Below are 15,120 nucleotides of genomic sequence, written 5' to 3' on the forward strand. Positions count from 1 at the left end.
CTGTTTTACAGAGGCTTGAACATTTTTTTAAATATACTGTAAGACAAGGTGTGCACAGGAGGAAGTGAAAACCACTTGGTTTTCAGGTATTGCAGGTATTGCAAATATTACTGAATTATTTCCAAACTAAACATATAGAGTACAGGGCTTGTGAAAGGCATACATTGTGAAAACTGGTGCAAATATGTACCCATATTTGTAACTGCTGCAGGAGTTTTTAGCCATATAAGGCAAAGGAAATGACACATGACAAATTCAGGATTATGAGTTTTGTGGTTTGGGGGGTATAAAAGAGTTGACTGTATTCAATAATATTACACAGGCTTTGAGGGCAATCTCCCTGTGTCTTTCTATTCAGAATAAAGAAATATTACTTCAACCTTAGTGTGTTCAGTTTGGTTTCAAGAAACGGTCTTGAAGGATCTGTGGACTGGACATCCCTCTCCAGGGGTGTCAAGTGCATTTAGAAAGAAAATGACAACAATCATAGCATTTTTTTTATTCAGTACACTTCTTCAATCACTTTTTGCATCAGGTAAGGAAAATATACTAGTGTGTTGATTCATTTTCCCGAGATAGCTTATCACTGATCTTTGCTTTTGGAGACTGATTTTCAGAGTATTTATTTAGATAATATATATAATGTTTGGATTTCTTGCATGACTTGTTTCCTACTTCTAAATCAAAGGCATGAATGAATACTTAGCAGAGAGTTTCTTGAATTCTGGTATTGTTTTTTTTCCCATTTTAGTGCCTTCTCCCTGTGTCTTCCCATTTATTTACCGCGGAAAAGTCTACAATTCTTGCACTAAAGATGCAAGCAGGAACCGCCCATGGTGTGCCACAACTGCAAACTATGATCAATCTCAACAATGGAAGTATTGTGCGACTAAAGGTTTGACATATTTCAATTTCTGAGTTACATGACTCTGGAGGGTTAAGAAATATAACAATTATCTTGAAACAGTCAACTGATTCCTTTTATAACTGTTTCTGGGCCTATTCTGGTATAGAAATAAAACAGGCATTGTTTGTCTTCACTTTAGTAAGCTTAACCTAGCTCCACCACAATGCTGTAACTGCCCATCAATGTGCAGCTTAATTATATAAAACTAAAAAGATGTAATTTGGATGACAAGTCAGTTAATCCCTCTCCCAGAAGTGAATTCTGTGTCTCAAAGTATATATTTGGTGTGAAAGAATTAATGTGTTTTATAATAGTGCCTATGATTTGGCTTCATCATAGTAACTTTCCTTGGTTTATCATGATAAGTGTACTCACTCCTTGAGAATCTCTTACTTAAAAAGTGCCATTCTTTTATAAATCCTGTTTTATGACGGTCACTTTTACCCTTTCTAGAAATTAAGGACATTGGTTTGATGGGTGGGGAGAGAAATTTCTCCCATAATCCTAAATCCACATTAGGATAACACTATTCCAAAGCAATGTTCAATTTTCAGACTAAGGTCCTCCTGCCAACAATTTTGGAAACTGGATAGCTGTTTTTAAACACACACTTCCTTTTGTGCTTGAAACATAACAGCAGTAGCACTTAGACTTATATACTGCTTCACAGAGCTTTACAGCCAAGTCTAAGAGTTTACAGAGACAATATATTGCCCCCAACAATCTGAATCCTCATTTTACTGACCTCAGAAAGATGGATGGCTGAGTCATCCTTGATCTGGTGAGAATGGAACTGCAGAACTACTGGTAGTCGGCAGTCAGCAGAAATAGCCTGCAGTACTGCATTGCAATCACTGTGCCACCATGGCTCATTAGATGTGTGACTCTTCGAATACACACATTATAAAGGGGCTCAATAATATGAAAATAAATCTGAAATAATATGGTATGGAACATTACTAAAATAATATATATCTTTTATTGCTTTGTCTTATGCTTAGAATATGGTGGTAATTCTGGTGGAAAACAATGTGCATTCCCCTTTACGTACAAGAAACGAACGTATTATAGTTGCACGAATGAAGATGCAGAAATAGGAAGATTCTGGTGTGCAACAACTGGGAGTTATGATAAGGACAAACAATGGAGCTACTGTGCTGATACCAGTAAGATAACTGTGTGATGTAATAGGAATAGCTTACTTCTACACAAAGGAAAGTAGAGAGACTTTTTAATTGATTAAAAAAATGGATAAATAAAGTTAAGAGTAGTGCAGAAATGAATACATTTTGGAGGAAGGGAGAAACGATACTGTGTAGTGTAGAGGCAGGGAATCTAACCAAGGTCCCTAGATCTAGTCTCTTACAACTTGAGAAATAGATTAATAAAGTCATGTAAACTGATAATGTTCAATGTAAAACACAAATACTGGTTTAATTAGGGGTGGCCAATTAATTTTCTCAAAAGGCCACATGAGGAATTGGGGCTGTTGTGTAAGGCCAAACCAATAACTGCCAACTGCACCCCACTCATTCATCTTTAAGGTGGTGCTTTGAGGATATGGCTGTGGGTGACTGAGCCCAGGCCATCTCATGGGATGACCATAGCTGCCTCTTCAGGCTGCTCCAGGTGAGGGGTGAGCACTGTGCAGAAAAATGCCTTCTTGCCTTCCTTTGGGCATAACTGGTGATTGCGCAGAGCCTACCCTGGGCTTCTTTTCACACCTCCTGGAGGGCACTTACAGGTACTCCTCAACTTACAACAGTTCATTTAGTGACTGTTCAAAGTTACAGTGGCACTGAAAAATGTGACATGATCATTTTTCACTATAACAAGCTGTGTTGCATCCCTATGATGTGATCAATATTCAGAAGCTTGGCAATTGGTTCATATGACCACTGCTATGTCCCAAGTTCATGTTATCATCTTTTGTATCCTTCTGACAAAGTCAATGGCAAAGCCAGATTCAATTAACAACCATGTTACTAACTAATTAACTGCAGTGATTCATTTAACAACTAGAAAAATCATAAAATGGGGCAAAACTTCAAATGTTTCACTTAACAACAGAAATTTTGGGCTCAATATCAGTCATAAGTTGAGGACTACCTACATTTACATTTGATTTCTAATTTTTAATTGACCTCACATTGGCCTGAAGGGACAGCCAAAGAGCTGATTGTTTGGAGGCCATAAAATCCCTAATTCTAGTTTATTATATTAGTATCTCCAATTTAAATAATCCATATAAGATTAAGTAATATGGTTCACCGTTTCAAGAATAAATATTTGTTTTTAGTATAATTTCTGATATACTGTAATTGAGGCAAAAATACTTTAACTCAAATGCTGAACCCAATAATCAGTGATTACTAACTCTCTTCCTCATTTTTTTCATCATTGTTCAGGACTATCTGCATATTCACAGGGACCTTGTGTGTTTCCTTTTATCTACAAGGGAAAATCCTACTCATCTTGCACAAAAGCTGGGACTTCTGGTGGAAAGCTCTGGTGCTCTTTGAGCAGCAACTATGATAGAGAACCAAAATGGACTTACTGTACACCCTCAGGTATGGAAAAACTTAGATGATAGAAGGAAATACTTTGGACAATCCTGCTATCTATCTCTGCAAATTATTAAACTGTGATAGGAGAGAATCAGACACAAATCCATAGTAAGTTGCAAAAATTCTCTAGATCACTTTCCACTAGTTACTTTTATCAATCCAATTTGAATGGATATTTTGCAGTTCTCTGAACTACTCAAAATTTCTGCTACCGGTTCTCCAGAACCTGTCAGAACCTGCTGAATTTTACCCCTGCTAGGCCTGCTCTAAAACAACTTTTTGGCTTTTTATCTAACCCTAGCCCATATGTATCGGGATAGTGAGTGAACAGATGTTCAGCTGTTGTGGAGCCATCATTGGCCATGAGTGCATCAAGGAAAAACAAAGTGTTTTCCTGCCCTGGTTGCTATCTGGTAACCATTTAGGACTGTAGGAATTAATATTCAGGTATTAAGATATTCCTTTGTTAGAGGAATTAGGAAGAAGTAATGGAAGGTGGGAATAACCTTGGAAGATGGGGGTTGGGGAAATGATTCAATAAAAAACAGCTTAGTCCACAGAACAGGATTATGGCAAGTCTCAGAACTTTCAGACTTGCAAGATTCTGCTAATGTAACCTTGCATACAGTAGAATTAATCCATCTGATCATGCTTCCTGACTGGACTACCAGATTACCCTGACAGAAATCAATCAACATAAACAGGAAGATACAGTATGTATGTAACCATTTAAGCATATCTATTTTTTAATTGGATAAATCCATTTTTGACATATAACATATATAATGTCTTAGTAAAATCCATTCCACCTGGAATCTTAATCACCCCACTGCTCACCCAATTCTATTTGTTTTTAAGATTGCTTATTTTGGGAGTGCTGCCTAATTTCTTCCCCCATTATCATTTCTTTTCAGAATTACGTCCTTGCAGGTTTCCCTTCCAATTCAACAAAAAAACCTACTTTCATTGTACAAGAGATGGTGCATCTGATAACCAATTGTGGTGTGCCACAACTGCAAACTATGACAAGGACAGTAAATGGAGGGCATGTGCCACTGAAGGTAGGAGAAACTACAGTGTGGTATAGACACCTGTTTTCCTTTCCTCTCTCAAAATCCAGAGACTCTGAATGCTGCAATGATATTTCAATGGAACAAATGTCCTCTCAGATGATAGTTTCCATGCAACATGGGATGTGCAATTTAAGGTTTTCAATTACAGATAAAAATGAAGTCCAGATTAAGGATGGGAAAGCAAGTCAGTGTGAGTCCAATGAAATATTTGAAGTGGATGAGTGTGAAAGTAGAGATGAAAAGAATAATAATAGGAAAAATTATTATTTCCAATTCTTTTACTACATTTCTGTGCCTGTATGAATTTAGGAAACAGAAGGTGGCTATCTGTGATCTAAAGTGGGTCACATAATGAAGGATAAAGCTTAGAGAGGAGCAGCCAGCCATATTTCAAGCTTCTCCCATCTGTTTCTACAAAGAATTCCTCCTAGAAAATTTCAATATTTTTCTGCTCCCATGGTTCTTCCAATCTGTTTTAGACTTGATCTTTCTTTTGCTGCCTTCTCTTGATTTCATTTGGTTCAGTTTTCAGACAGTTAGCATGCAAAGGAGATAGTCCGTTTCCTCTACATAATTATTTTTGAAGAGTTTGTTAGATTAGAAGAATAAAAACAGACGTAGCAGCAAAAAAATAAAACAAATTAGGACATAATATTTGAGTATTGCCTATATGTTGTATATTCTGACAAGGCACCTGAAGCAGGATTTAAATGGAGGCAATGTATATTTTGCAAATGCTGGAGAAGAAAGTACAGGTAGTTCTTAGGTAAAAACTGTAATAGGAACCAACAATTCTGTTGCTAAATGACATGGTTATTAAGTAAAAGATCACACGATCATGTTGGATTTATGTCATTTCTGCTATGGTTGTTAAGTGAATTACTTGTGATTGGTTTACATGACATCATGAGACTGTGATTTCCTACTTACTCCCAGTTTCTCCATTGATTCTGCTTGTAAGAAGCCAGCTGTGAAATTCACAATTGACAACCATATAGCTGCGGGATGCTATAATCATTATAAATGCATACTAGTTGTGAAGTGCCTGAATCAGGATCATATGGGTTTGTAGGTTTGTGATCTTCCTAGTTGGCTATCAATCATGATTGTTAGGCCTGACATTATGTGATTGTAAGTTTTGATTTACTGATTCTCTTTGTCAGAAGTTTGCAAATGCTGATCACATGATCTAGGATGCTGCTGTCATAAATACATGCTGGTTGTGAAGTGGCCACATTTTGATCATGTCACCTTTGGGATGATATGATATTTATAAGTACATGGACTGGTTGTAAATCATTATTTTCCAGTGCCATTTCAAATAGTTATTACATGAATAGTTGTAAATTGAGGACTATTTATAGAATCTTCAAGGACTCACCATGGTTAGGTAAGAGTTATGGAGAACTGGAATGTGGAGGGGACACATACCATGCTTATCTTATGATCTACTCTAGGGGTCTTTATCAGCTTTAGTCTTTACAGTGTTCTTCAGTGATTAAAGAAACCCCAGAGAATGGGCTGATGCACACAAGTATGTTACAAACACCTTCAATTATCATTTGTTAATTCATAGAGACATAGTTTTCAAACTTTGGTTTCAAAAAACCCATAGTGGGCTTTGTGGCTATTGCCACAAAGAAGTTACATACAGGAATATTTCCTATTTTGACAGGAATATTTCCTATTCCAGAAAACAAACTCAAAATTTTAAAGGAACTTTATAGGCTTGAACACTGAGATCTATAAACCAAAATGCTGTTCACTGATGAAAAATTATAAGGTTCTGCATAATAGGAAAAAGACAGGTGATACAAATTTGTTGGTAATACTTCATTCATGGTGATCATTCCACAATATGGGATAAGGTACCATCAGTATGCTGATGATACCCAACTTTATCCATGCCTGGTGACATACATATTGCTGACAATACCTCTCTTAGTGCCAGAAGGCTGTGAGGGCATGTAGGGGGACAATAGACTTCAGCTGAACCTCCACAGCAAGACTGAGTGGCTGTGGATATGGAGCCCCAGGACCTGGGAATTTAAGATCTTTACTTCTGCATGGGGTTGCATTTTCCAAGACAGATCTGGGGTACAACTAAGGGTTTCTTCTAGAATCTTGCTGAAAGATTAGGTAGATGCTGTGGCTAGGAGGCCCTTTGCAAAACTTTATATTGTATACTAGTTAGGATCTTTCCTGGATTGTAAGGCCCTGTCTCAGTTATTCATGTCCTGGTCATCTTGTGCTTGGGCTATTTCAGTGTGATTTACATGAAACTACTATTGAATAACATTTGGAAGCTACAACTATCAGAAATGCTATAGCAGTTTTAAGAGCTTTTAGGATAGCCTATGTAACAACTCTTACACTGGTTGCAATGGAGCTGAGAGGAGCCATGAGTAAAACTGGCATTCTGTTTTTATACCTCAGGATCAGTGGTGGGTTGAAGGTGGTATGCCTTGGTACGGGTGTACCGGAGCCTTCCTGGAGCACCAGGAACCGTTCCGGTACGGTGCTCCAGAGGACCCACCCGAGCTCCTCACCTGTTCTTTAGAGCCTTCTGCACTTCTGTGCAGGTACTTGGTGCATACAGTGCCTGAGCGATGCTCCGCTGAGCACTTGGAGCATCATGGAGGCTTGTGGAAGCATCGCTGGCAGCTACGACGCATGTCCGTGCCACATGCATCCATGTGAGTGACACCAGGCCCATTCCAACTGTACCGGTTAGAATGGGATCTGGAACCCACCACTGCTCAGAATACAGAAAATTGTAAACAAAGTACAATTATTGGTTACAAATCTCTTATCATCTGTATACCACATATATAAGTAATACTGTTCAACTTGGAATAGCATGTGTACAGATAGTGCTGTTCAGGTGTTCTTAGCATGACCTATACCCTTAAACCCTGTTTGGCTCACAGACAAGCTATATATCATGTTACCTAACTTTTCCAGCAACAGCTCTTCTTGCAAAAAGCTTCTAGGTTCTTCTCTAACTGCATCTTACACAACTATGTTTTCTTGGTAATGTCTACTTTTAGCCTAATCAAACATTCGGATCTTGCTTTTTCTTAGCAAAGCATGTTGGCAATTTCCTTTTCCAATGTTGGTGCTGTCAGGTAAGAAATGTATTGAAGGAGAGAGAGGGAGGAAGGGAGGGTGGAGAGAGAGAGAGAGAGGGAATGAAAAACATTATAAGAAAATAGATTAAAGATGTAGTTTGGAAAAATGGAGTTTGGGGGTTCTAGGCCTTCAGTCCTTGAAAGGACAAAGAGTAGGAGTTCCAGTGAGTTGAAATGTTTGGAATGTTTACTGGATAAGATCAAAGTTCATCTCAATATAAAGACTACCTCCTTCTTTATTTTTATTTTTCCAATATCTACAGAATATGAAGGCAACTCTAAAGGCAAGAGATGTGTTTTTCCATTCATCTACAATGGGAAAACATTCACTTCTTGCACCAATCAAAATTCAGAGGATAGAAGATTTTGGTGTTCTGTCACAAGGAACTATGACAAAGACCGGCAATGGAGTTACTGTGCTGATACAAGTAAGATAAATCAGAAGTTGCTATATTAAGAATCAGAAATCAGAATGTGAACGTTCCTTAAAATACCTGGGTACAATATTTTAGTTGACATACCAAACTTAGGAATAATGTGGACATAACGTAGGAAAATAAATGTGCCATAGTGATTATTGCAAACTAAAAGATAAAAAAGGTATCTCTGAATTGGGTGGAAGACAATATTTAATTTATCGATATCGTTATCCTATTTGGTTAGAAATCTAGGACAGCTCTTTATTTTCATAATCAACTCATATGCCACCTCTAGGTAACTTTAGGCACCTTACATGTTAGATTTAAAATCAACAATTTAACAATATAAACAATAATTAATGATGCCAATGACACATCAAAGAAAAACAAAAATAAAGATTCCAATTACTCATCATGTAATATAAATCCAATTTTACAGAGTAGATTATAAAACACTCTGTCCTAAGTCCTGTTGGAAGAGTCAGGTCCTTAAAGATACAGGAATATGCATCAGAGTCAATGACATATAGAATTCAGGAAGAATGCTATTTCACAGAATGGGTGCAGCTACAGGAGAGGGTCATCTCCTAGGTCCTGCAAGATGACATGTTCTACATCTGGGAATTGGAGTTTGCCAATTTTATGCAATTTTAATTCCTGGGCAGAAGTTGCAGGAGATGAGTGTGATCCTGTAGGTATCCAGCTATAAGCCATCTGATAACCTACTTTGTCTTAAAAAGAAGAAATACTGTTTATTTTTTACTTTATAAACAGCTGAACTGTATCTATGTATTCCACAGAACTGACCTTCTACCATTCCTTCTAGGACTGTAAACCAAGAAGGCCTGTTGGACAATATGTATGATTCCTCAGGTAAGACAGAAATGGGAAAGGGACGAGAAAATGCTTGAGATGCTAAGGTTAGGTGGGGAAAAGATCTGCGGAAGTCTTTTTAGCACAGTAGAAAATAACATTACAACCTCAACTTTTTACTTTTACATAATAACACATACCAGCCATTTCTATAATAGCATACCTATCTAATCAGCAAAACCAAAATTAGCATTTTCTTTTTTTTTTTCTATCACAAGCACAAGCAGTTTCCAAATGGAAGCAAAATTAAATATGTTCTTTTAATTTAATCATCCCACTTTTTCTCGCTGTGGAAAATAATATATATTTCTTATTACACTTATTAATCATTATAAACTATAATGATTGATGTTAACATAATTTACTACACTATTTCAGATTTTTTAATCTTAATTTTTTAAAAAAAATCATTTTAAAACTACATCTTTTTTTGAAAATATTTCTAAAATCAATGAATTCTAAATTCTAATATATCTTTTTATTTTCTTTTTAAAATATATATTCAAGTTCATTCTCAATAATATTTTACAAGCTTTAGAAATAATTATTATATATCAAACAAATTCAGACTCACTTTTATAAACAGAAAATTACATTCAAGCTTTTTTTTCAAATACATATAGATATCAGACATGTAGAAATCCTCTCTAACCCTAATTAACTGATTACATGTAAGTCACTCCCTCCAGCTTGTTTTGACAGAATAAATCTTTTTCTCTGTAATATCTATGAAGTAATATTACAAATATCTCAAATTTTCTCAAATAATTCTCAACCTTTTTAGTATCTATGAATTAAAAATCCCAAACTTGTCCTCTTGAGTATTGTAGATTTGATTGGAGCTCTTTTTTTCAGTTGCACTGGGAGGGTTGTATTTAAACCATCATCATATAAAGATAGATGTCAGATTTATACTCCAACATTTACAGTTAAGTCCTTTGTCAGATATTTGTGAAATTGCCTCAGTTGTTTGATAACTTTCTAAACATTATTGCATCTCTAAATTGCTGATCTTTCTTCCATCTTTAATACATAATTGATCTAAAAGTGAATGGTTTTCTGTAAACATTTTTCTAATATCTTTCTAAAAATATGCTCAAATTCATGTTTTGTCATCTTCTTAGCTCTCTCTTGTGGTCAAAAAAGAGATTTTTAAATAAACCAAGTAATAGTTCCTGTCCAATCAGGATTCATAAAAATTGTTTCAGCCACCCTTAGCAAAGTAATCCAGAGCTACAGATTAATTAAAATAGTAAAATAAAACCACATTACTCCGTCAAAGTTAAAAAAAAGATATTACAGGCTTTTTTAAAATTTTAGCTGGCCTCCAGCAATTCTTTTCCTTGTCATTTAACAATAAAGAAGTCTGAAATCTTCAAAACGGAATAACCAGCTGTGACTAAAATGAGCCTCTTTTAGCCGGTGAAGATAAATGATTAAGAAGTGAAAGTCATGATTTATTGTCCCCTTTAAAAATAATTTCCAAAATGGTGGCCTTTTTCAACTATAAAATTATTGCAGCCCACCCCTTAGCTGAATGGCTTGTCGGGTTATCCAAAGCACAGCTCCTAAGGCTTCCTGAAGATCACTGCTGCATGGAAGATCTTGTGGAGTGATTCTAGCATTCTCCATAACCCAGGAGAGTAATATAAGCTAAAGGAATTTGTATTCCTTCTGTTAGTAAGCTGAAAAAGAGATACGTCTCCTTCATAGGATTCCCCCCCCATCTCATGCTTTCTCCTTTTCCCTGTTCTCCTCCCAAAGTTTCCCATTATTTTAATTTTCTTTGTATTTTATATTTTGATAAACTAATACATTAAAAAAATTAAATCAGAAAAATGCCAAGGTAGGAGAGGACAGAGGGAGGAAAAAAGCATATATTTATGCTTTAATCTAAACACTCTGAAATCTTTAATTATTTTGGAGAATAAAATTCAGAGAACATATTTTGGTTTCTTAGGTTTCAGTACTCTTTGCTGTTTCTTTCTTCCAAGATCAGAAAAGATAAATATGTTTTTCTCCCTAAATTATATGTGACATTGAAAATTTGTTTGAATAATACTTGATGCTCATAGTTTATTCCTTTTTGTCTAAATGAACCTATGTAGCATATTCACAATTTCTGAGTGAATTACCCTGTTTTCCCAAAAATAAGACTTCCCTGGATAATAAGCCCAATCAGACTTTTGAGGACCTGCACTAAAATAAGCCCCCCTGAAAATAAGCCCTCCCCCAAAATATTGCCACATAGCAGCAACCATGAGGTGCCCACACTAGCCGCCTCCTGCACCTCAAAAATAATAAGACCTCCCTGAAAATAAGTGCTTATTTTTTGGGGGGTCAAAAGAAAATAAGACCCTGTCTTATTTTCGTGGAAACACGATATCTATAATTTTGGTTTAAACAATACTGCCAAAAGACGAACAGAGGTAGATGCAAGAATTTTGTATTGACTCATCAGTACCTACATTACAATTATATTTTTTGTGTCTACAAAATAAAACAGAATAGATTTTAAACTTATTTTAAGTTGTGATAACTTCCTGACTTTTGCAGATGGAAATGTTGAACTCTCTTGAACATTATAACTGCATTGTTTTTCTTTTCTCCCCAGATTACCAAAATCCAGAAAATATTAGATGTTTGTGATTCAAGGGATAATAACATTTGAATGGAAGTTATGGCTATATGCCATCTGTCACTTTATCTTTGCAAACTTATTACTGTAGAAAAGATATATCTAGGTTTACTAGAAGTTATCACACTTTGCATTACTTTACTGTGACCCATCTTTGTTCATAATTGTGCATGAAAAAAAATCACCTAAGAAATTATTTTATTGCCAGATATGGTCAATTCCCAGTTGCTTGCTATCTGACATTTTAGTAGCTTCCAGGGCACCTTCATTTGTGCTATCAGAATTTGTAAGGAATCAATTAGCGTATTTTTCACTCCATAAAACACACTCCTACCCCCCCCCCCCAAAAGTGGCTGGAAATGCCTGTGCGTCTTATGGAACGAATATGGGCGTCAGGATGCCTAGAAGAGCTGATTGGTTGTATTCCCGGAGGCTGATCCAACCACCAATCACCTGCTTGGCTGTGAAGACTCCAGCATTCCTTAGTAGAGGCAGCAGACACGGAGGAGGCTTTTGCTGTTTGCTGCAAGGACGCTAGCCAAATGTATACCGGATGGATGCTGGGAGGCAGATGCAGATTTTTTTTTCTTGCTTTCCTCCTCTAAACCTAAGTGCCTCTTACGATCAGGAGCATCTTATGGAGTGAAAAATATGGTAATTTCCCATCATTTTAAGCCTACTTTAAAATTCTTATCTTTAGAACATTGTAGGCTTGAAAGATAATTTTTAATTGGATTTTGTTGTAATGTTTAATGTTTAAAAATCTGATAAAATATATTTCTTATGTTGCTTTGTTCATTATGGCATTCAATACAGTAAGGTATATCAGAAAAGAAAGCATACTGGTCCTCGGAATATACACTGGCATTTGCCCACCTTTATAGAAATTTGTATGTTTGTGATATCTTCTTTTTGCTTTGCTGGATGCCTCCTGATAATTTCTAAATGTCTGATTCTTTGTAATAAACACTTTTAGCAGCAAATTGGAGTGTATTATTTTGCATTGCCTGGATTGGTTTACATAGCCTCAGTAGATGAACGTCCACAAATGGGTTACTTGATTCATGTCTGATACTGGTAGTTCATCACTGTCCTTTTACACTTTTTATTAAAGTTTTTTTTTATTTTTTCATGTTCCTAACATATAACTATATGTATTACTACAGTGACGTGCGGTGAGGTTGATACCTGGTGAGGCTCATCAGGGCAGCGGTCGGCCTCAGTGGGGGGGGGATTTGCATTATGGGAGCAACCAAGTGCCCAGGTCTGCAGCAAAGGCGCTTGGTGGCTCCCTCGATGCAAAGTGCCCCGCTGCCCCCCCGCTGTCCCGGCCTGCGTCCGCTGCTTCTCCAAGCTCTACCGCTGGAAGTCCCGGCTCGCCTCTGGGGGAAGGCTGAGTGAAAAATGGAGCGAAGCTTCTCTGCGGCCTCCCGGCGCTGCCCAGAAGCTCTTGCAGGAGCACGTGTCAGCAGCCGGCGGCCTGGAGCGGTCCCGGCTGTGACACAAGGGAGCACTTAAAGTAGCCGCTGCCGCTGCTGCCACCACTGCCCTGCCGGGCGAAGGAGGGGCGGTGGTGGCGGCGGCGGCAGCGGCTGCTTTAAGTGCTACCTTGTCTCCCATTTTAAAATGTTAATAAATACAGGACACAGCATTAATTAAAAAGAAAGGTTCTCAATATTTATTTTTCTGTTTCCTTATTAGACTACAAACTGTATCATGTAAACCAAAGGCTATATCTGCAGCAGAGAGCCACCTCCTTTGCATTTAAGTTCCACTTCAAAACTAGCCACAAGGAGGACTGAAAGACTACATTTCAGAATTGAATTTTTTTATTCATTTTTTTTAATAGCCTTTGGTTTACATGATACAGTTTGTAGTCTAATAAGGAAACAGAAAAATAAATATTGAGAACCTTTCTTTTTAATTAATGCGGAGTCCTGTATTTATTAACATTTTAAAAATAAAAAAAATGAAAAAACCTTGAAAATTTTTTAAAAAATCCAAGAATTTTAAAACATCCAATTCTTAAATGTTAATTTTTTTGGTTCCCTTGTAGCTAGTTTGAAATAGAACTTCACAGTTTTGCTTTATGATTAGTATAAACGAAGCCTTGCCTTGTAGCTTTGTAGTTAGTGGAAATAAAACCTTCACTTGTTGATTAGTGTAACATAAATGTTCCATAAATGATTTTCAATTCTATCACAATCCTTAATTTCTAGAAATTCATATATACTTTATTAATACTGATTCCATTATATTCAGGGCTTATGTTGGCCAAAAATCACTTTGCTTTTACAGATTACATTCAGTTCATTTCATAGATTAAAAATATGCAGTATTTAATGTCGAATAAAGAACTTTGCCATTAGTATTGAAAAAAGATTTATACATATTGCCCAATCTGTATCAGATTAAGAAATGTCTTCTCTCCTCCTTGTTTCTGTCCTGATTAAATTCTACATAATTTTGGAGACTATCTTTCTATGAAGTGCAGCCTTCTTCAGTTCCTGTTTTTCTTAGATTGTTATATTTTCTTTCACAATCATTGCAGAAATCTGAGCTAAAATAAGGCTGCAATTATTAAGGCCATAATTGCCATGTAGAAATTCAATTCATTTCACCAAGTATAATTCTTAAAAGTATGCAGCACTTAATGTTGAAAAAAGCATTGCAATTAATATTGAAAATTTAAAAGAGCAAATGTATAGATAGTTGGTATAATATCTGCTCCCCATAATGGCTGACCTACGTACAGGCTCACTCCCTGTTCTAATTTGCTATCAATATCTGATTGCAAGAACAGCCTGTCATCTAGCACTGAAAGCACTGGATCTGGCTCTTAAATTCCTCTAAAATAGTTATAAGGTTACCTGTATATTTTTCTGCCTTAAACAAATTTCTGCTGAAATGTCTGCCTGTTTCTGTGTGTCTGCTTCTGTTTGTGTTTGTTTCTCTCTGGTTTTACAATCATTGACTTTGGTTTTCTGGCATATGGATACCCTTCCAGTCTATTAGGATTCTGAACTAGGGTTCCATGTTTGGAAACCTTAAATATTTCTCTATTGGCAGTGGCAGAAAATGGCTCAAAGCACTTTATTAACAAAGATTAAGTTCCTGCCCACCAAATTGCCATAGATACGTTTCTGAAGCTGAGTCATTGCTTCAAGGTTTGGCAAAGAGCAATGTAACTTAGTGCTCACTTCAATTATTAGTTTATACTACACTGACCTTGATCTTAGCCAAAGACTGAGAAGCGATGTCTTGCAAAGATGGCGAATCAACGCAATGGCTCTTGGGCTGGCGACTATCTTGGTGAGATCCCATTTATGGCAGGGGCCATAACCAGCACCATTGGTTATATCCTAAATTCTATGGACTTACTACTACAATATAGAAAAATTTGAATTCCTACCTTGCCTGGAAAGCAATCATCTACCTTTGTGTACACACATGATGTCCTTCATCTGGCAGATGCCCTCCAGGGACCAATTTATTCCTGCAACTTCTCCAGC

General features: G+C 36.6%; 1 protein-coding gene across 1 annotated transcript; it reads left to right on the forward strand.

The window, feature by feature from the left end:
* The first annotated feature begins 335 nt into the window (after positions 1-335).
* LOC116520431 (epididymal sperm-binding protein 1-like) lies at positions 336-12,529 on the forward strand. The gene is made up of 8 exons (XM_032234623.1): positions 336-535; positions 752-895; positions 1,909-2,073; positions 3,316-3,477; positions 4,389-4,535; positions 7,942-8,106; positions 8,924-8,970; positions 11,585-12,529. The coding sequence occupies exons 1-7, from the start codon at positions 475-477 to the stop codon at positions 8,929-8,931; spliced, it is 852 nt and encodes a 283-aa protein (XP_032090514.1). The 5' UTR covers positions 336-474; the 3' UTR covers positions 8,932-8,970; positions 11,585-12,529.
* The last annotated feature ends 2,591 nt before the right edge of the window (positions 12,530-15,120 follow it).

This window comes from Thamnophis elegans, chromosome Z (assembly GCF_009769535.1).
Source record: "Thamnophis elegans isolate rThaEle1 chromosome Z, rThaEle1.pri, whole genome shotgun sequence".
NCBI classification, from domain to species: Eukaryota; Metazoa; Chordata; class Lepidosauria; order Squamata; family Colubridae; genus Thamnophis; species Thamnophis elegans.